This window comes from Nipponia nippon, unplaced genomic scaffold (genome assembly GCF_047370975.1).
Source record: "Nipponia nippon isolate SJK-2023a ecotype South Korea unplaced genomic scaffold, ASM4737097v1 scaffold_5, whole genome shotgun sequence".
In the NCBI taxonomy this organism is placed as follows: Eukaryota; Metazoa; Chordata; class Aves; order Pelecaniformes; family Threskiornithidae; genus Nipponia; species Nipponia nippon.
In genome coordinates, this window is record NW_028262369.1 from 74,471,755 (window position 1) to 74,495,116 (window position 23,362).

A 23,362-nucleotide genomic window follows, 5' to 3' on the forward strand; every position below is an offset into this window, starting at 1 on the left:
GCTTGGCATGGTAAAAAAGAACTGCTAGCACCACTTTGTGGCCAAATAATTTTAGAGATGGAGAAAAGTAGCATTCTAAATTGTTTGCATTTTGTCTAGTATCTGCCACTTTTCAGGACTGAACAATGCTGGAATCAGTCTTCCTTTTAATAAGGATTAGTAGCAAGATGGAGAGTACTTCTCTGTTTTATAGATCTGCGTGTTTATTGGGTCTGGAGCACCCATGCTAGGTAATAACATGCTCTAATGAGGTTTCAGGATGGTTCTTAATGACCAAATTAAATATCGCTATCAATTGGTAGTATTAATTGCTGTATTTGTTCACATTAACATAAGGATCAAGAATATTGAATTTACCTGCTTTTTTCCCCAGATCTCACAGCTAATGCTTAGACACATGGAGAAGTCATTTCACAATTAAATGTCTGTCTGGAGCTTTCTCCTCTCTCTGGCCTTCCTGGATGGCCCATTTAGCCCACAACAGTTTAATAACAAGATGAAGTTGTAGGTATTTCTACCTTTTTTTTTTTTTTTTTTCAGTCTTGTAGTGGATATTTCTGAAGGCAGAAAAAGTTCAAAACTTTTACTTAAAGCCACAGTAATTTTAACTCATCAGTTTTAACACTCTTGAAAAATACCTGATTAATCAAGGAACCTAGAAAGAGCTCATTTTCCTTGGCAAACGGAATAGTGAAAACAAGTGTTTAAAAGACTTACTACTGTGAGGAAAAGTAAGAATAGTGACATGAGCTAAGGAGACACATTGAGTATAGGCACAAACAATGCAATGTGTCTTTAATAGAGGTCAGAGGACTTTACAAGCATTTCTTGACAAATTGAAAAGTCAAGGTAGTAGTAGGCTTTGTGTTCCTTTCAGGGAAAATGAGTAAGAAATATTTTAGTGCTGACTGACAGATTTTTACGAATTTAACATGTAGAAGGCTGAAGGACAAAAAAAACTGACAAAGATTTTTTCCACTGAGTTAGTATGTCCTGTTGATGGAAAGTGTAGGCTTTTTATGTGTAGAAACATTTCCTTATAAATAGAAAGCTGAAAATGATATTGTTGCTAGTTATTTTATAGAAAATTGAACCAATTTTGAGTAACAATCAAATAGGCTAGCAAATAAGTCTAACTACATTTAATACCCTCAGAGAATGTGCAAAGTTGTAATGTTCATGGAATATTGTAAACTATAAATTATTACAATAAATTGGTTTTTTTGAGCTTGTTTGAAAGGTTAGAGAAGAAGCTTGCCCAGTATAAACGAGGCAGAATTTAACCTGTGCTTTAAGATCACCTACAAGCTGCTATTGGGTACCTTGTACCAAACAGATTTATGAATGTTGTTACAGTGAAATCCTCTCATAGGAAAAAATTTCACTACCAGTTGAGTAGTTTTCTTATAATTAGCCTTGCCTGCGTTAATTATAATTTACACATTGCGATACACTGAAACAATTCAGAACTTTTGGTTTTGTGTATCTGCTTCTAAGCTAACTATAGACAATTTCCTTTCCCATTACATTAAAATACGCACTTTTCATTCTTGCATAAAATATTATTTTTAATTATTATACAAATAGCGTATAATAACAAAATGAGGAGGCACATATTCAACTGCACTTTCTTTGCCTTTTGTCAGTTAATTATTACTAGTCCCAGTTCAAAGCTCCCAACTGCAGTGTTGTTTTCTAATCCATGAACATCTATATGTTTAAATGCAAGTGAAATTTTTTATTAGAATCTGACCATGGAATGCATTTGGTACCAGTCATTCCAGCTGCAGGTATTGGAAGATGATGACATTGCGGTGCAGATACAATTGGACATTAGGGGTCCACACCTTATTCATAAATAGGTCAGTTAAGTTGTGTGTATGGAGAGACCTCCTTACTATTTATCCCAAGATAAATTCTTCAGGTAAAAAGGAACAAATACAACACAGCAGACTAATTATCCTCAAAATCCTCATTCTTGCTGAATATTACTTAGGGCAGAGAAAGACAGGACTTTATGAAAGGGGAATTGTGCATTAAATAGTACAGTGCAGGGTTTCACTTAATTAAAAGTACAGGCTGAAGATTCTTGCATCTAGATCTCGGAAGTGGTCATAATTTTAATTTGAAAGAAAAAAAAAAGACAAAAAACCAAGGAAGATTTTGCTATAGCTGTTTACCAGTAATAGAAAATATGAAAAAAAAAATGCAAAAAATCACTTCTATTGTGCCCCAGAATAATCTCTTTTTATTTCACTAGGAAGCTGGAAGTGTCCAGTTCAAGTCCTCAAGGAAAACTCACATGGGGTGGTTTTTTGAGTGTTTTCTTGGGAAGTGGTGCAATTTCATTGCAGGATATTCCAAAACAGCAGTATTTTTTACAAGCATACAAGGAGATATAATGGGCAGCATTTGGTCTACAGGTGTTTGTTTGTGGAAGAGCTGAACTTGAAAAAAATCTCTGAGAAGGCTTTTCATAAGGGTTCCCTTATGGAAGGAAAGAACAGTTAGCATGAGTGAGACAGGTTTGCTTCCTTGTAGGCATACAGTGCAGGTATATTGAAACATAACCAGAACTCAGTTCTCAATGGAATTCTGGGATTCTGACACATCTTTCTTTTTCAAAATGAAACCAAGCTAATTTTTTTTAAATATGTGGAATTAGTTTTCTTACCAAACCACTTAGAATCTGGTTGAAACATTTTAACACTATAGAATTATTTTATGCTGGCTTTTTTTTTTTTTAATTGGTAATACTATAATAAGCGTTAAAAGCAAAAGTAGATTTAACATGAAAAAGCTAAATAAGGCATTAATGCAGATCTATAGATTTTTTACAGCTGCTTAGGTCTTCCATGGCTGAAAGTTGAAAAGTATTCACCACAGTGGAAAAATGGCTTACAAACTCAGCCGCATTGTCATAATTTTCCTTTTCCTATTCATCAGATTTTCAAGATGAAGGAATACATTGCATTGCACAGAAATAGGATACTGATCAAATAAGTTTGTAATCTGAGACATTTCTACTACTTCAGTGAAGATGTTAGCAGTCCTTTTATGTTTATTAACATGAAGTCTTTTGTAAATTTTTCCTCCTCAAAAAAATTACTTAATACCTAAATAAGCTCTAGTATCCTTTTAAACTGGTTTTAATTTAACGAAAAATTCCTTGTTAAAATCTTGTTTAGAGTCTCATTTGTCATATAAATTGTGCGTCCTTTTTTTCCTCAAATTTACTAAAATATTTGTCTCTGTTATAACCTGCAGCAGTACCACAGACTAATTCACACAGAAAGGCTCATCACTTCATATACCTTGGTAGTTGTTTTTTGAGAGAGATTAAAGGTATTTTTATATAATTAATGATTTTGAGACTATTATGTTGCCATGTAGTTACATGACACCAGGCATCACATTCCTTATTCCCATGGGTTTGTTCATATTTTAAAATTACTTTTGTTACCCATGTCAATACCCTCTGTTTCAGCTTTAGTTCATGTGCTGTGAAGCTGCAGAAATGAATCCAAAGTTCAAGGCAAGAATATACAGGCATGGTCTGAATGCATGTGTTTTCCATTTTGAGGTGTGTTTTTCACTGACCTGTGAGTAGCACTAGATCATTTTCCTGAATTGTTCAAGTTAATCTAGAATGCAGCAAGGAAATTAGTCCTTTCCGTTGGAATTGCCATGTACTATTTAAGCTTGGCTATGTTGGGAATTGTAGGGTGTCTCTCACTTGTTAGTTGTTGGTCCAGATCTAGTCCATACCAACAGGGAGGGAGAGATAACAGCATCTGGTGGAGAAGTCTATGTAAAACAGGTTGCTGATCTTTTTCAACAAGTGTTTTTACCATACCAGTTGTTGTCACAACAATAGACAATGTCAGAAAAAGAATGCACTGAACTACATAGACCAAAATAGGTCTACTCCTGCTTACGGTACTTCAAAGAAGGATAAAGCAGCATGATGGGACATTGTGAGGGAATTACAATTGCTGCTGTTTGTGAAAGATCTGTGAATAACCAGAGTACTTTTGGGAAAAATTGCAAAATAACGTCTTTCACTAGCAATAATTTCACCAAAAAGAAACAACAAATGTGAAGCTAACATTCTTTAAGCATGCTGAAAATAAAAGAACTTACCATGTAATCTTGTTGTGCCATATGCACGCTTCACGTGTTTTCATGAAAAAAATTGTCTTATTTTAAAATATTTTTCTGTCTGCTTTATCAGCCATTTGATACAAATCTGTGAAAGGAAATGCTAAATGAATTCCAAAAAAAAAAAAAAAAAGCACCTTAGTTTTAAAGTATCTAGCTCAATTAAGTGTCAGTAATGTTTCTGACTCTGAGGCTTGAAATTCTGGAGTATGAGCTTCCTTTTTAAAGCATCTCTTTTGGAACGTCACTGCTACTAGGAAGAGTCATGGTCAGATAAGGCAGAGACATGCTTTGAAAGGACTTCTGTTTTTGTGTAGGAAATCAGGGAAAATGTACAAGGGAGAGTGTCAAGGATGATAGCACACCTCTACTGTAAGGGAGAGTCATTTGATTTAATTGATTACCAGGGAGCTCTCAGCAGAAACTGTCTCACTGGAAACAGCTATTATCTAGGCAATATTTTAATTTGTTCTTGGTTAAATAGTTGGACTTAAGGGGCTCTTTGTCATGGGAGTGTGGTCTTACCCAGTAGAAGTTTCTTGTCTTTATGTTATCCAGACTATTTTTCCCAGCAGACACACTGGTAACTGCTACTTCTGCCTGTGAAACTGTGTCAAAGAATGTAGAATGCCACCACTGAAATCTCTGTCACTAAAACCATAATATGCTGAGAAATCCCTCCTAGCAGAAATACTGTTTTAAATGGTGATAACTTTCAGGCCTCTAAATGTGATACATGTTTTCCAGGGTTTATATTATTATTGTGCAGGTATATTACTTTTCTATGTGTAGTTGATTAAAATGGATTTTTTCCTGTTAGGAATGGAATTCCACTGTGAAGCAACTGGAAGCTGAAGCACTTAAGATCTTGCTTTCAGAGGACTATACAGAAAAAGAACATCTAAAGCTTTCAAATCAGAAAATCTGTCTGTTGCGAGAAGAAGTGTGTTTCCATATGGAAGAAAGGAAAGCGCTGCTACAAGAGGCCAATGACTTTTTTCATACTGCTGGCAAGGTTGGTAAGAAGCCAAGTCTGTAATAATAACCTGATAATACACCTGTCAGTGTGCTCTTGAAGGCTGATACACATGAGATTATGCAGAGTTTGCTAAAAATTTGGAATGGAAAATTACAAATCTGATTACCCTTTAATATGACCTTAGCCTCAAACTTCTATACAAAATGGCAAATGCATTTAAAAAAAAAAAAAAGAATTAAAAAAAAAAAAAGTATATTGAGAACACTCAGTTTCCAAAATAAGGGAACTAATTTTTATTTTGAGCACCAGGTGGGGCTGTAATCACATTTGTCTTTAACCTGCACTATGCTCATTCAGTATTTTTTTAACAACATGTAAACAACACTTGGTGTTGAAATTATTTACAGACCCTTGAAGTGAGAGATATCTTTTACTCTAATAAGTCTGATCTTTCTTGATTTTATTTATAATAAGGAATCTGAGATGAGCTAATGGAAACAGTGTTAAAACTGTTGCTGGTAGTCAACCCCCTTCTAGTTTGGACAAGGAGCTATGCAAATATAGGTCTATTGCTTTGAGAGCAAAGGTAGCATCTTTTCAGAATGCAGGGCTGTGCTTTGTGGAAGAACCTGATGAAGGCGGCACTAGATCAGGTGTGTCTCCACAGCATGCCATTACACCTGTTATGTGTAAGAGTGAACAAAACACTATAGTTACTATAGTTCAGAAAAGAGACTTTTTCACTTGTTCTCAGGTTATGCCTGAACCTCTGGGCTGTCTTTACACGTAAAGGGCAGATGAGCAAAATAGAATATTAGTTGTTTTGAACTAGCCCAAAGATAACTCCTTTTAGATCTTGTGTATCTCATTCTCATTTTAATTTTTGATGAATTCGGGAAAATTAAAACACAGAAGTTGTGTGTGTGCTCTTGAGTTCTGGTGTACATTTGGCTGCATTCTGTTGTCTATTTGGCTGCATTAAGCAACATTTTTCTGCATGTTTGCAAGCTTCTTGGCTTTTTGTGTAATCATGTACATTCCTTGCTAAGCTTTCCTTTAAATATCAATCCGTTTCTATGTCTATGTACTTACCTTAAGTTTGACTTTCTGCAGAGGGATCTCTGTGTAGCTATCCTCTGAGAATACTTCAGCAATGATACATGGAATAGTCTGAGATTTCTTTGGTATGGCAAAAGCTTGAAAACACTCACTTGGATAGCTTTAAGTAAATAAATAAGGTGCTTACTGAGTACAGTGTGTTTGCAGATTCACGTTTTTAGTTAGCTATGGAGTATCTTGTACTGTATAAGCAGGTGCATAAGTTACTTCAAAATTCACCTTTTGATTTTGAACTCCAGGACACACATACTTTCTTCCAACTACTTTAGATGCTGGGATATTTTTCCTCCTATGTACCATTTCAAAATTAAATATCGTTCAAGACAGTATAGATAGTAACTAGCTTTAAAGTGACTATACGGGAGGGACTTAGAGGTGGAGCATTCTTGGCATGGAGCTGTGGGGATTGGAATGCAGACCTCTGCATGATCCAGTGAAACTTATTTTGCTTAGCCTTCTAGACTCTTTTTCCTTGTTAATGGAATTTTCAGGTTTGAATATGACGTTAGTCAATGATTTTGTGGTGATACATTTAGTATTGGTAAAAATAAATAAATACATAAACAGAGGTCCATATTTCTGAGTAGAAGCGTTGCTGAAAAATCTTTTACTTTCTTTTGATCTTGGTAATTAGTAAAGCATAAGGAACTACAGAGAAACAATTGAACAGGCACAGGACTTTGAAAGCAAGACAAGTATATGGAGCCCGATGACAATAGAGAAGCAGAGGATGTACAGAGGGATTATGTCCTTTATTTCCTTGAAAAGATTTCAAAACTATGATAAGTGGATAAGGAAGACAGACTGAACTAAAATAAAACTGAAGCAAAATCAAAGAATTAAAGAGGAAAAAAAAAAGAACCACAACAAAATTCACCATTCATGTGAATGTATTCACCATACACAAACACAAAACCAAACAGACTGGGAAAAGCACGTTGCATGATTTTTTGTTGCTTTTTAAAAATGACTTAAAATGGATCTCAATCATGAAGAATGGTCAATGTAACCATTAACAGGGAAATTTAGAGAGAAATATTAAGATCCTTTTTGAGTGACATTTGGATTTATTACAAAGTGGTTTTTTAATAACAGGAAACTCCCAGAATGGCTCAGGAAAGAGGGATATTATTTCTGCTCATAGGAGTTATGCCCATGTTATCTTCAGCATGTTTGCATTCATTTTAATTACAGCTTGTAAGGTTTAGGTCATTTTGCTAGCATAACTATTGTTTTTCCCTACTAATCTTCCATGCTGAAATGAAAAAAACCCTGTCATTAGTGTTAAGCATTTAGATCACTAATTATAGCTCTTCTGCATCTTTAACTTGTGAATATATTAGTTGCAAAGTATTTTTGTGTTATCAGCTGATAGATCAAGTGATACAATTTCTAAAACCATATCATTTAATTTATGCTCTGGTACCACAGTTGCATGTAGATGTGATGCTTTCCTCCCATTTTCTATTGTCTATGCCATAATATGCTTATGCTATAAAAAAAGATCAGAGATACACATATATGCTAATTCTTGAAAAGAATCTGAGACAGAAGTAGAAGGCTGGCTTTGTGTGGATTGTTTAATGTTGATTTCGTTGACCTCTTGAAAGTCTGAATTTAGGGCCTGATGTTGCTATTCTGGGAAGAATAGGGAAGGGTATAAAACTACCAATGACTGCAGCAGCTGCTAGGGAATAAGTCAGTCTAGATAATATCTTGCTGTAACCAGGCTTCCTACTTGCAACTGAAATTGAACATGAGGAAACATAAATCTTTACTTGTAGTATCAGCCTTAATTGATCGAAGTAGCAACAGCACTAAGAATGCAGGCAATGCAACCCAATAAAGTTGTCTGTCATCCTTGAAGGTGCAGGTTGATGAACACACAAAGCACTCAGGTATGGTTAGGAAGAGAAGCTGCAGAGAACACCTGATTTTTTTTTTTTTTTCTCCCTATCCTGGTTCTCTTCTAAGTAATCTCTTGTCCAGTTGCCATTCTGCTCATGTTGCTCTTTGATAAATGTAACAAAAGCAGTAGTATGTACCATTTTGATTTATTCATGATAAATTTCCCTGTTGTGTTTTAGCAAGACTCAAAACATGTTCTTACATTTGCTGCTTGCCTAGTTAAATATGCTAACTAGTAATACTTATAATAAGTCTGGCTGAGTGGTTAACTCCTTCTGAAATGCTTATAGATCCATAATCATTCTTGAACATTTTATAACTTTCCTATGACTCTTTAATTAATATTATTAAGTATGGTCCTGAAGACTGGAATTCATTATACAGAACATATTACACAAAATAAATAAACTTCACTTAGTTCCTGAGTTCATGTGAATGGCCTCTATTTACAGAAAAATTCTTTGAGATTAGCATAGGTCCATGAATCTATGAGTTTCCAAAGATGATTGTAATTCCTGTCTTCTGAAGTTCATGGCCTTTTTTATACTTAATGATGACTAAAAGGATTTCTTGTTTTAGGAAAAGTCCTTCCTGGGTACCTTCAATTATGCTCCTCCTCTGATGGAGTGTTCTTGTTCTTAGAAAATTTTCTTTACAGTCAGGATATGGGTTTTTTTGTTTGTTTTTGTTTGTTTGTTTGTTTGTTTTATTTAAATGCTGAATCACTTATTCTGCAAGCAAAAATAACCTGGCAGAGACAATAAAATAGTATGCATGTCCTATTTTAATCCATTTTGCATAGAAGTTGAATTACTTTTTCTCATCCTCTTTTCTTTATTTTCCTTCATTTCTTTTGCATAGATTTCAGTTGTTTGAGAGTGTTCAGGCATCTCTCCTTGCTATATTGAGTCGGCAATACAGGGTTCATTCTCAGTTGCTGAGTTCTTGGTTCACATGTAATATGCTGTAGCAAGCTGGATCAATCATATTGTCCCCTGACAATCTCGTTGAATTTTCGCTTTTCAACTGAAAAAACCTTGCAAAATTCTTTAAAGTCAAATTTAGTCTGCCTCAAAGTTCTTTTGTTCTTCTGATGTGGTAATTTTAAAGATGACATAATTAAGGATAGTATTTTAGCATGTATATGGTTTTGTTTTCTCTCAGAATTCTTGTCAGTGGTGAACTGAGGCTTCAAGAGCAATATGTTTTTGGATTGTAAGTCTGCACAATTGTTCACTGAGCTAAAGCTTAGAGTATATACAGAGAGTTACAAAGTCAGAACACAGGTTTGCTGTTGTACAAACAGTTGATTTCCTTTTAAAAATATGTATACAGAGTAGTCCATGTTATAGTCATATTTTTAATTTGTTACATAAATGTATATGTTCAATGAGAAATGAATGCTATTAGACATTGTCTACTGCTTTGCTTTATTAAGATTTCACATTTTTCTGCTGTTTAGAGTAACAATAAAATCTGTGTAAGAGAATACAGTGCTACTGCTATGAGGCTAATTATGCACAGTAGGTTTGGGCACGTTTCTATTTTACTAATATTAGTATTTACTAACTTTAATAATGGAGTGTTTCAGTGTTGTCCTTACTCTGTCTAAAAAGACAGGAGTTTTTTTTAGAGTACTTTTGTCATTTTCTTCTGGTATGAATGAGAAACTTTTGCTTGCACTAAAGGAAGACAGAGAATAGGTATAACAAAACCAAAGCAGCATATGTGCAAAATCAAAGACTACGTTTTTAACGAAAATATATTTAATTATAATTTACTTGCTGGGTATACATTTGATATATTTATAACATTAAAAAGAAGAATTTTGGTAAAACTCTTTGAGTGCTCTTCAGTAAAACTTTGAGTGATAATGCGCTGTATTACTCTCATTATTTTGGTTCTGCTTTACTATGTCAAATTGGCCTATTGCTGAAAAAATGCAATAGTTTTAAATTCAAAAAGTAATCATGATTTTGCATGCCCATACTTACATTAACTTTTGTTGAATTATACCTGTGGTCTTCTGTGACCTGCAAAGTCAATATCAGGCCCTAAATTAAAATATTGTTTTTTATTTGTGAAGAAATGTCAAATATTAAATGTCCATTGATCATCTATTTATGTAAAAGAATATACATGTACATTTTAAATAGAAATATTGACAGCAGATGCTTTTTTTTTTTTTACAGGTACTTGATGGTCTTGAAGATATTGAGAATTACCTTAAAATCTTTAATTCAGAAGGCTTACATTTGCCTATCTTGACAATGAAATATGAGGAATTACAGGAAGCAATTAAAGGCTGCACAGAGAGTACCTTGCAAAAGGGACAAACTTTAGTTAATAAAGCACATTCTCACAGGTATTCCCTCCATTTTTGCATATCTGCTGCATTTTTCCATATCTACATGTTGCTTTATAACTCGACTAGTTAGAATCAGACTGCATTTAGAGCCAGTGTAGTTAATTAAGTAGATGTGCATTTAAATGGCCTGAAACTCAAAGTTTCTGCCATACTTATCTGTTGGTATTTATACAAACCAATCTTTTTAACAAAAACCTTTAGGAATACTACATGCTACCTGTAAGAGTGGTGTCAAATAGTGAAACTGATATGTTAGGGAGGTGTTCAGTAACAACGGTTTACTTAAAATTTTGGAAAAGTAAATGTATGTAAATGAAAATTAAAATATCACTGGCTATGAACACTCCCTGCTGCCCAATATAATCCTTTTAGACCTTTTTGAAAGTCATCACTATAACAATTGTGATGTGATTTGATGCAAGACAAAACCACAGGTGTTAAGCCAAGTGCAGAAAATATGGAAGTTTTTCCACATCTTAATAGTTTTAATTAATGAATTTTTTTTTTCTTCCAAATCTTTTCTTAACTACAGTGATGATGTACTCCACAGATATGATTTTTACACTGATGTAAAGCATGACTTAGTTTAGAATCAGTCCTATATATCTCCTACTTTCCAGGTCTTAGTAGGAGGCTGGTGCAATAAGAATGAAGACCATTTATACTAATGAGTTCTACTTCAAGACAGAGCAAGTGACCATGGCTGATGGCTGGCTAGTGGTCAGCTTAGCTCTATCTTCCTATTACATGCTTTTGTCCTTAATTATTTCTGAACTTTGAATAGCTTTACTTCAACACAGCAACTGAAAGTCTAGATAAGATTTTCATTTCATCTCATGACCTTGCAAAAAATTTTATCTAAAGCACCTTCACCTGTCACCCCAGATGTAATTGGCTTGAACCTAGCAAAGGGATGACATAGAAAATTCAAATAGAACGCTGTTTTGGGAACACATGCAGCTGGCTTTACAGCTATTGTTACTGCTTCAACATCTCCTGATATTTTAATTAAAAGGAAAGGAAAGGGATTTTCCTCAGTGAAACTTTGACTTTGGTTCCTAAGCCAGCCGTAATTCTAGAACACATGCTGCTGTTCTCTAGCACTTGATGTTCTGCTAGATGTTACCTCAACAGAAGCAGATGTTGTGCTTCAAATTATGTCTGCACAGCATTGATTAACGTTAGGAACACTAAAGATCTTGACAGAATGAATCCTTAGAATAACAAGTAATTAATTTTCTTTCTTCCTCATTAAGAATTTTTTAAAAATGTTTAAACAGTCCAAATCAGTAGTGGGGTAGTAAGATATCATAGGTACGCATCAAGAAGAAGGTGATGAATTTGTCAAAATAACCCTATCAGTCACTTCTGGTAAAATTCAATAAAAACGGGTAATGCCACAGGCACATCTCCTGTGTGCCAAAGCGCTGCTCAAGCTATTCTATAAATAAATAAAGAAGGTAATATTTCCACCTAGAATACATTATAAATTAAAAAACGGCAAAGCATTACAGCTGAAGCAGCAGTGATTTAGAGAAGGAAGGTGAAACTTAAAACTATATCAATAGGCAATATCACTAGAAATATGTTTTGCTGTTTCTGAAGAACAGTGAAAAATCCCAGGCTGTCAAATATTTTAAATGGCTACTTTTATCGTAAAAATAAATAAGTCCCTTTCTAAGAAAGCAAACAGAGAATATTATGGCTTTTCAGTTTTTCGCTGCTGCTTTCAGGCCTCATTGCCCAAATGTAATGAATTTGCCATATATTTCAGTGAGTAGTGCTAGTACTTCTGTGCAGGTGGAACACTTTATATTCCTAGACATGGGCTTGAGGATTACAATCATGGAATCATTTAAATTGCCAAGGAACTCTGGAGGTCATTTGGTGCAATCCCTTGCTCAAAACCTGTCAGTTCAATTAGGTTGCCTAGGGCCAAATTTTGAGTATCTCCAATGCTGGAGATTCCATAGCATCTCTGGGAAACCTGTTCTACTGCTTAAGCACTCTCTTTGTGAAACATGTTTTTCTTATATCTCGCCAAAATTTCTGTTCCTGCAACTTGTGAGCATTGCCTCTTGCCCTTTTGCTGTCTTTTGTATAATCCCACTTCCTCACTAATAATGAAAGACAGATCTCTTCACCTCTTCTCTACTCTGAGCAGAGTTCTGCCAGCACCCCCTTGTACATCATGTACTCCAGCCTCCAACCATCTTGGTGGCCTCTGCTCAATTCACTTTAGCTTGTCTGTCTGTCTTGTACTGTGGGGATGTAAACTGAACAAAGTGGCCTCCAGATGCAGTTTCACAAGCCCTTAACAGAGGGGAATAACCTGCTGGCTAGTCTCTTCCAGATACAACTCAGCACAGGTCTAGTCTTCAATGCCACAGGGATGATTCTGACTCACATTCAGCTTTTTGTACACCAAGACAAGTCTAGGTTTTTTTTGCCTAACCCATGGCTTTAGGAGATACCTAGAATGCTCCCAGCCAGCTCATAAGCCTAGTAACAGTGACACAGTGAGTTCTGTCAGGAAATGTGATAAGGTGTTATATTCCAGAACATTAATTTCCCCCAGAAGCGTTCATGTTTTGAAACAGGAAAGAGAGAGGCCTCCCTTTGTCATGTATAAGCCACTGTGCTATCCTTAAATGCTGGCCAGTATTTAGCCCAATGATTAACCCACATGGGACAACAAGATTTGTATGAATGGCTGAGGGTCAAAGGAGGAAGATTTTGACAGAAAATTGAACTCCTATCAAGACTAAATCCTGATTACTATTTTGTTCCCCTTATTGCACAATTCATTGATAGTCTTAACTGCCCTCACAGGCTTCCCATTTCCTTTATCTAACCAGCCTGGAAATCCGGAGGGACATAGGCAGTGACCATTTGAAGGTGGTGAAGCGTGGGAATCTGAAAAAGTTTAGGTATCTTTTCAAAAAACTGCTTTGCCATAAGACAGACAAGAAAGTTTAATCTGACAATGAGATACATATCTGTTAAGTGTTTGCAGTCTGGTAGGATTCTTGAGCTAGCTGGCAGCAAGTAGAAATTTGCGTGGAATTTGAAAATAGCTGCCAGCTATCTGAAGGAGTAGTGGGAGCACAGTAATTTTAGAATTCCTTCATCATTTGTGATAGAGAAGGTATTGCATGCTCTGCTACTTGCATGACTACTAGTTTTAAAAAACACGCCAGATTCTCCAGTTTTTCAGACAATATATTTATTAATAAAGAGAAGGAATCATCTGACCTTGCTTAGGTTGGGTGACACTTTGTTGATTTTGATGAGATAACGCCCTGAATTGCACTGTATCTTCTGAATGAGGATACTGCAAAATGCACTTTTAATGCAATATCAAAGTGGCTGCCATGTGTAGTACTGGTTTAAATGCACTGAGAGAAGCCAGAGTACTTGAACATTAAGAGAATTAAAATGTAGATGGATTTCTGTGTCCACATTGTTTTGTTATTTTAATTTTTAGAGTACCAGCTAGAAAAACTAGAAAAAATTATACAATCAGTAAGTTTTGTTCATTAAGAGAGTCCTTGTTACTTTACCAGCCAATTAGCTTGCCTATGAGTGTAAGAACTGTCTTTATTTCACTGCTGTTATAAATTTATTGTGTTAATTTGTAATAAACCAATGATACTTTCAAAGATTTTACTGAGATCTAAATTATAATTTTCAAAAACTATAAATCTTGTTCTCTTATTGCTCTTTTTAAAGGAGTGGTGCTAGTAGAAGTTTTTAAACATACCTCTTTTTACGGAGGACTGAAATAGAGGCATGACATTTTTAGAATTTAAGGATAAAGAACAAACTAACAGGTTGCTAATTTTTGAAAGAGTAATTTACAAAATTTGAAACCACTTACTCCCTAAAAAGGACTTAAAACTTGGTTTCTCTTTGTGACCAATTCTTGGATCAGATTCAAACAGAATAGTCTATTAATACCATACCATAATTAATATGATAATTCATTTTAATACTGCAGAATAAGGTTTTTCTTTGAGGTTGCAGAGTTTAACTCCTTGAGCCTGATCTGAAGTGAAGAGAAAATTTCCTTTGATTTTTAGAGGACAAAGGGGGAAACCTTGATTAAGTACATATATTAACATAAGTTTCTGATGAAACTAAAGTAATGAAAAACTTATTTTGAACATGTTTGTCTTACAAGAATTTTTACGATGAATAAATTTCAGTAGTAAAATAATTGATATGTGGTTTCTTCTTTTTTATATCAAAACTTCAGATCTGAATTGAATGTGGTAACTTCTTTACAATTTGAAGAGGACTGCCTCAAGTATTCAGTGTGAATTGCTTCCCTGATATTAAATATTTTAACTTATAAGATAAGCCATTATTTTGTAAATTGATGTTGTCTTTTCTCCTGTTAAAACAGCATCTTTAAAGAAATCTTGACTTAGAATGTATAAAGAAATGTTGACTTAGAAGGTACATGACATTCTTTTTTCAGCTACTGTAAAAAAACTGAAATATTTGAAAGTCCAAAGAAAACATTCTTTTTAAAGTAGAAGTGATATGCCATATATTTTCACTCTTTTTAGGCTGTCCCATTTGTGGTTTTAGTCTTTAGATAGTATAACTTATCAGAATAATTTGTGAAATGAGGTATTTCTCAATGAATCAGGATATCAGGCACATGAATCTAACTTACGCACTGGTGCTAAATGATTTTTTGGAAATATCATTCCTGTGTTCTACCCATTGTTAAATTTCTTTGGGTTCATTTTTATTTCTCTTTGTTATTTTTCTTTTAAGGGTCACAGTTTAAAATTCATAAGTTACTTGTCATACAAATCGACAGAAAATGAGTTGGGTTTTTTTTAATCATTATCATTCTAATTCTTGAGCAAAAATGAGAAATAACAGTTCTATTTTTCCATTTTAGCTCTTGGGCGACAGGAATTCAGAAAATGATGGAATATGTTCAAAAAAAAGTAGATCAGTTAATCAGGCAGTGTCCAGATTATGAAGAATTTACTTTGAAGAAACAACAATGGACAGCCTCACTTGAAGATCGTCTAAATAAGGTACATCATAACATGTCTTCTTAATGCATTCATGAACAGTGCACTGCATTTCCATAATATAGCTATGTGAATGTTAAAGTTGACTCAAGTAAATACAAATTACATATTGGTTTGTTAGAGTGTGCACAGTTGTAGTTAGAATGCTGTTATCAGCACAAACGAACCTAAAGCTGTTCTGAAAAATGCAGCTCCTTCCATGAGAAAATTTTACCAGTGATCTTCAATAAAGCATGGATTTGCTTAGATAACAAGCTATTATAATTTGTTATTTTGGAAATGAAGTGAGCAAGCAGGACTGTGACCTGCGTGCAGGTTTCCTATACTGTTTCTATGTCTTCCGTTTCATTTGGCTGAAGATAAAAATAGAAGTGTGGCAAAACTGAGGGTTAATAAGCATGGTGACTGTGAACCACAGCAAATTTTCAGTAAGGCTGAGAGAGAGTATTCTGTTTGCTATAAAAACTCCCTTTATTCATTAGGATACTGATGCATCAAGGACATCACAGCCTTCTTTAAGTTGTTGAATGTTCTGTAGCACTGCAGACCTTTTTAATGACTTGTCAGAGATGGAATAGACACATGGCTCCTAAATAAGGTTCCATGTGTAAATTCAAATTAAAAAATATAATCTTTTAACAAGGTTCATATGAAGGAAATCCCAGAGCATAGACCAAAAAAGTAAATCACATTTAATGACTGAATAATTAAGTCTGTAATGTGATATTTTATATTTGCATGATGTTTATAATAAACTATTCTAAATCAAATGGGAAGTCACTTTGCGATAAATTGGTCCCTTTGCATACAATTTATGTAGAAGAGACCTCATGGTATTAGAACACAGTGAAAATATTGTTGAGTTTAGCTGAAAATAAAAGATTTGCTCATAGCTGTTGTTGGTCTTGTAGAAATGATGTCACCAACATATTGTGAATCTTAAGCTAAAACTTCAATTATGAAGGTGATTTTTACTCAAAATGTAGACCCCAATTTTGACATATGGTTTCATTCTGCAGTTTGTTCTAATCACTTTGTTCCCAGTCTTGCATTAGAGAACGTTTTGAAGATTTGTCATAATACATGAGGTTTCATTACAGTGAAGAGTGCTTATTGTTATATTCCTACCAAGCAAAACACTTCTCATTCCAACATTCTGCTACTGCAAAGTATCCCAAAGAGTCTGGTGCTAAATTCAACTGCCCCTGAGCTTCATTTAATAAAGTTTGAACCTCAATCAGCAACCACTTCTTATAATATATGGTACATGTAAATTCACATACCTAATAATGACTACACATACTATGTCCGGTGCCATCCGCCTCTGCTCTTCATAATCTGTTTTGTTATCATCATGCATATATAACATCTTACAGTGACACTGAAGTGAAGTTCTGTACATGTATCATCACAAAAATAGGTCTATTGGCTTGGCAGAAAAGCTTTAAATGTACTTTCTGAAAAAAACCCAGAACATAATAAAAGTATTTCTGCCAAGGTTATAATACCTAGATTATAATGCAGTTCTGCATTATTAAAATAGTAAGCCTGGAATACTTAGGATAAGGGAAGCACTATCAACAAAATGAGAGCAAGCAGGAGTTTTTCTGACCATACCTGTTAGAATTTTCTTAGGAGAAATAATAGAATTTTCTTCTTTTATATTTCCATTCCTGAATTTCTCTGATTATACAAAGTACATAATCTAAACACCAACAGACAAGTGTTACTTCACTTTTTTCTATACAAAGTGATGTTTTATACTGTTCTTATACTGTGTACTTGTATAAATTAACTGTGTAAATAATGCTTTCAAATAAAGGTATCACAGTCGATTAAAAAAATCACCCCAGTGCTTGCAGTTGGTATGGAGATTGGTTCATATTTGTCTGAGTCGGAAAGAGTTTTGAACAAACACCTTGAACTGGCTAAAGAAACAAAGGTAAAAAAAAGAAGCTTTAATAATGTTAAGTACTTTTAGAAATAAATGCATGCTGTATGTAATTCTAAATAAGGTGAGAGGCTGAGAGTTTCTTATGTATTCTTAGAAAGAAAATAGGTCTATAGTTTAGTTTAAAACTGTAGTTAATGAACAAAACCACAGATAACATTACAAGACAGTCCTTCTTGTACCACTGGTTGTACCCATTGTCCCTATCTCACTGTGTTATTTGTTACTACTTCAAGATCCCAGTATCAGCCCTTAATAGGAAGACTCTTCAAATGTGGATTGCTACTCCTACCTCAGGCACCAAGCTTAAAAATTGTCTAGGCAGAGGCACAGAAAACTCTTCTTGTGGTTTTTTTATGCCAGATTAAAGGGATGAATCAGAAAAAAAAAAAAAAAAAAAGTTGTTCCCAGGTGGAGAAACTTTGAAGGGGGCTGTAAAGTTGCAATCAGATATCCATTGGTCATGTTGGGAATGCAGCCATGGTATGAAAGCACTGCAGCACTCAGCTCTGCAACACAGAGGACGCTCTTTTTAAGTCACATCCAGGGCCTTTCCAACTCCCATAGCAATACTTCAGTATCTGGAAGTGGCTTAAAACCAGCTGAATCCTCTCTGTGGTCTTGACACAGGTGCATATTTCATGGCTAAGCAGAACAACATGGCAGTATGTATTTTAGGAGTATCCTGTGTTTTAGTTCTTAAAACTCAATTACTCCTATGGAGTTCTTTTTTGTTTCAGGCAACAGTTTATGGAAGCCAAGAGATGGATCTGTACAATTTTCTGTGGAAATAAAATTCACTTTAAAGAAATTCTGGAGAGCACATAGTAAGCATATAAAAAGTTCAGCAGATGAGCAAGAGCTCATTTTAGTTCCACAAGACTGTATAATAGTTTTTAGTGTCTTTTCTGCCAAATTTTTGCAAGCCAGGGTGTTATGTTTGTTGCAGTGTGCAATCTGCCCTGACAATAGTAACCTCTTCTACCTATTCTTTCTGTAGATTGTGATATGCTAGAGTTTGCACTCTTGGCTGAATGCCAGAGGTAGATACGCCAAGTGGTATTAAGTTAAATATATAAAAGTAGATAGACAGATATAGAAGCTATGAGTTAAGACAGTGAATCTGAAAACCAGAATCCCAGCTGAATCATGGAAAATGTTAGTAACTCAGCTCTTGCTCAGAATGCATACTGTGACTCTCTTCTGGGTCCGAGTAGTTGATGCAGGAACAGATATAACCCACTATTTGCTCTCCGTCTGATTTCTGCAGATTTGCTGCATGCAAGAACATTGGTTTGGGTTGGAATGCAGGGTAATCTAGCTTGATGGGTGGGGACTAGTCTAGAGCTAGGAAGCAATTATTGATTCAAGAATGAAGGCACTAAGATTCATAAGGAAGAGTGCTACAAGCACAGGCCTTAAAACAATTACAGCAGTAGCCTTATGAGGACCCAGTGGTTCTAGAGTCTCACTCTAGAGTGGAGACTGAGTTCTACAAGAACTGAGTATCAGACAAGCAGCTAAGAGGGATTTAGACTCAAAAGAATCAGTTCAGAAAATTGTGCTATACTGTTTATTACAGGAATTGTATCAGTTCTGGCTATCGATGTTCCCATAAGGAATGCTTCTGTTGTTTTCATTCTTACACTGTGAAGTGGTTTACTTAATCTGAATACTGAGATTCCTACTTTTTTTTTTGCATTCAAAATAGCTATTTTAATAACTACATCCATAGTTTTTAGTGTCAAAATGTTACAGGAAATAAATGGTTATTTTCAACATATAATGTCCGTTATGAGCTCTTCTTCAACTAAGTAATTGAATTATACATAAGAAAGCAATACTAGTGAAAATTAAAAATGTGATATCAATATTTACAAGTCCTTTTCAGTCATTATACAGATTCTTCTATGCTTGTACCCTCAAAGGAAACTTCACATGAACTGGAAGTAGCTGAGAGAATCATCAAAGATATGGAGACGTTTGAACCTGAGCTGGTGGCAGCTTTTTCTAGCAGAACTGATTTTCTGAATGAAGAACTGAAAAAAATTGAAAAAAATAATCGTTCCAAAATAGATATTCTAGAAACTTATGTGGCCCTTTTAAAGTCAGCTGTGGAGGTACAGATTACTTATTCTCTGACTAGACTGTGAAAATCTTACAAGTGAAAAATGTACTTTTAGCTAGCTAAGAAAAATCCTGTAGATGCTGTGCCATGGAAGCACTGAAAGTCTTTGTAAGCTCCTTTCTACTTTGAGAGAGATCTGTTTCATCAGGGCAAACAGCCCTGATCATTGAACTTGCATCATCATAATGACTAGTCTATGTACAGATTTAAATCACCATTATAAGAAGTATTATAATTTAATTTTTACTCTTTCTCCTGCGTACATGAGCTCACTTATTATATACATAATATAATATACATGTTTATATGTATGTACTCTGACTCTTAAATTTACTGATTTTGCTTCATATAATTTTAAAATTATTTCACATAATATGTTGATATCACTGTCTTGCACTACTTCCACTGAAGTGTTAATTCATCTGAAGGCGTTTAAAAATAAAATATAAACAAGCTCTAGCTGAAATCATAATTAATTCAATACCAACATAATTTTGGTGGCTGTACTAATGATGCCCAGGGCAGTTGATTTTCATATTGATGTAATGCTTGTTTTAATATTCTACAACACTGTTGTTCTTTTATATTTAGAAAGAAATTGAGGGTGGAATGGAACCTATCAGATAAAATTAGACATAGGATTTATTTATTTGAAGATAAACTGCCAAAAAATTGTATTGCATCTACTTCCGGTTATTGCTAACTTCAGTTACTTCATATTAAACAGATATGTGAGAATCATTGCATTGATACACCGGTATATAATATCCATGTAATAATATGTGACAGAAACTGAACAAATTGCTGACACCTGTCTGCTTGCCATCTACTGGTTTACAGGTTATTTAAAACTTTTTCATTATTTAGTATTTGTATAGATTTTATGGAGTATGGTAGATCTTAAAACCTGGAAAAGATTCAGAAGCTGCTATTCAAGTTTATCATGTCTATATACCTTCTGATTATAGCAGCTCAATTTTTTATTTGTTTTTTGATGCTTATTTTATGTCTTTCTGTAGGTGAATGATGATATTCAAAACATGAAGAAATTCTATAAATCAGCACCACTACAAACAAACAGGGAGGCTGAAAATAAAATTGCAATGGATTCAGCTAATACACAGTGGCAAAAGACTATAAAGAAGATCTTTTCCACCCAAAATATGGGTTGCAATTTTCTTAATTTAGTAAATATGGTGAGTATAACCTGATAAACCATTTTGAATATTTGATGTTTGTCTGTGATGGTCTAATCCTAGTTCTGTGACTGATGGATTGTGATTTCTCCAGTACCTAGTTTTAAAGGGATTATTAGTGCTATATGCTTTTAAAATACAGAAGTATTATTTGAGTGGTAATGGCGTTACAAGTAATATAAAAAGTTTTGTGATTAACAATGACAGAGCCCTTAATAAATGATCCAGTACATGCATACAAATATAATAGCCTGGATACCCAGCTGTTCTTTCTGCTTTTATAGGACAGACTAGGGAGCAGTTACATTAGGGTGAGAAGGGCCAGTTGGTGTTGATAACATACAGCAGCATGCAGGATGAGCTGGAAAAACCTACTTAAGGAGGGAAAGTGCTCAGACATTTAGTGTGGGCTAAAGTGTGTGCTTTCACAGCCTGATGCAGCCAGGCACAGATTAGATAGTCAGTGTAAAGGCAAGTTGAATATGTGTGAATAGGATGTTGCACTGCAGTCACTTAAAGTCTAAACATATCTTCTGATATTATCTCTCTAAAGACCTGGAAGTGTGCTGCCACCATATTTTCTGTTACTCTTTTCCCATAATAGTCTTAGGTTGTAGCTTTTAAGTATCTGGAAGATACAGATCATACAAGTCATTTACGAACACAACTTTTCTTAAAAGAAAAATTCTGAAATGGGAAAAGCAGAAACAGCATTACTCAGTTTTCTGGTGTTTCTGCTATGGGCTCTGTTAAAAAGAGGAAAGAACACCAAATGTTCAAATGCTAAACACTTTATCCCTCCCATGCTTCAGTGCCGCTTTGGTTATCTGCACAAAGGAGTGGTCTTTTCTTCATCTACTTCACTTTCCAATTAGTTGCTATTCACCAAAAGGCCTTTTTTGGTAATTCTGTCTATTCAGAAATTACTTTATTTTGTATAAGCCTTAAACAGCCATCAGATGGCAATAATTCAGTCATTACTGACCTGCCCTAGGTTTTTAACTTTAACGTTAGCCATGTCCTCAGTATACAAATTCTGTTGATCTATGCCTACTTCTAAGAGAACAATGTATTTAAAGACACTTAAAGTACCAGAAATTTTCAAAGAAGTTACGCTAGAATAGTTGGGTTTTATTAAGCTTTGTTGAGACTTCAATATTATGAGGTTTTAATTGTATTTTATAAAAACGTATGTGGAAAAAAACTTGTCTGTTTATTTGCCAGGTAAATGAGAGTTTAATATTAAAAGTAGAAAAATCTGTACGAGTAACAGAAGATATCATTGTTAATCTGAGTAGAGAAAAGAAAATGCTGACCAATCTTTGGGCAATCTGGAATTTTAAAATTACTCAAGTAAAACCAATCAAACAACAGTGCCGGATATTTACAGAGCAACTAAAAATTGTAAGTAAAATAGCTAGGAAGAAAGCAACTGTGGCAAACATTTCTAGATTGTTACTAGTTTTTCTGTGACTCTCTCATCAACTATTATAGATATCATTTAAAAAATAGACATGATCAGTAAGATACTTCTCCGTAGTCTATTCTGCCATTGAGATAATCATGAAGAAGCATGAAATGTTTTTGATCATTTTTGTCCTTATTCAAACACATACAAATCCAAGTCCCCAGTTCAAATTTTAAGTTTTAATCAAGTCCATATACTATATCAGCAGTGCTTTAGTTTTTTCTTTGGTGTTTTTTTGTTTGTTTGTTTGTTTGTTTTTTTAAAAACACAATTTTGTTGTGACTTAATAGTTACTAAACTAAACTGTGTCCTAGCAGTTACTACACTCAAGATCAACCATGTTCAAAAGGAAAGAGGATTGAAAACTCCTTGGCCCAGGGACAGTATGCAGTGTTCCCTAAAAGCAACACTAGCTAGGCTAAGTAGTAGAACCAGAGGTTTGTAGCTGCTGTTTATCACATGCAACTTATCACTAAACCACGACATCTGTTATCACAGAAAATACAGTGTGTGTATGGGTCCTCCAATTTCAGTGTCTCAATTGTTTTTGTACAGTCTTAAAGATTTCTAATCACCCTTGTCAGTCAGAGGGTTTGAGACAGAGAGGTTTATAGTTTTAAAAAAAAAAAAATTAGTCATCTTAACTTCAGAATCTCGCTCTTGTTTTTTTGTTTTTAAATCTCGTAATGAAATTTCCTGACAGCATTTGGGTGTCTGGTTTGGGGAAGGTTCTTTTTACAAATTTAGATTTGTGTTTAAATATTTTTTTATTTACTACAGATAGAAACACTGAAATGTTTATCTTTTAGACTACCCACGGATTAGAGATTCTTCAAGAGGCACTCCAGCTTTCAGCAACAGTTGACCTTGGAAGTGACCTTTTTATTGTTTTGGAACTACAAAAAAAGCTTAACCAAATGAAACCACAGTATCAGGTGAGAAACCACACTAGTGAAGTGCACGGTGGATCAAAAGCTCTTTTTGGTACAGTAAAGATTCATATTCACATTGACTCCAGATAGAATGT

The 23,362-nt window shown here is 34.5% G+C and overlaps 1 protein-coding gene across 5 annotated transcripts in view; it reads left to right on the forward strand.

Annotated features, from left to right (window-relative positions):
* The window catches only part of CCDC141 (coiled-coil domain containing 141), a 107,200-nt gene that overhangs the window by 48,278 nt on the left and 35,560 nt on the right, over window positions 1-23,362 (forward strand). For all 5 annotated transcript variants that reach the window (XM_087733277.1, XM_087733273.1, XM_087733274.1 and 2 more), the window contains exons 8-15: window positions 4,982-5,176; window positions 10,360-10,532; window positions 15,454-15,595; window positions 17,415-17,534; window positions 19,472-19,663; window positions 20,691-20,867; window positions 22,092-22,271; window positions 23,145-23,270. In XM_087733277.1, coding sequence (XP_087589403.1) covers window positions 4,982-5,176; window positions 10,360-10,532; window positions 15,454-15,595; window positions 17,415-17,534; window positions 19,472-19,663; window positions 20,691-20,867; window positions 22,092-22,271; window positions 23,145-23,270 — 1,305 coding nt within the window. The remainder of the gene's footprint in view (window positions 1-4,981; window positions 5,177-10,359; window positions 10,533-15,453; window positions 15,596-17,414; window positions 17,535-19,471; window positions 19,664-20,690; window positions 20,868-22,091; window positions 22,272-23,144; window positions 23,271-23,362) is intronic.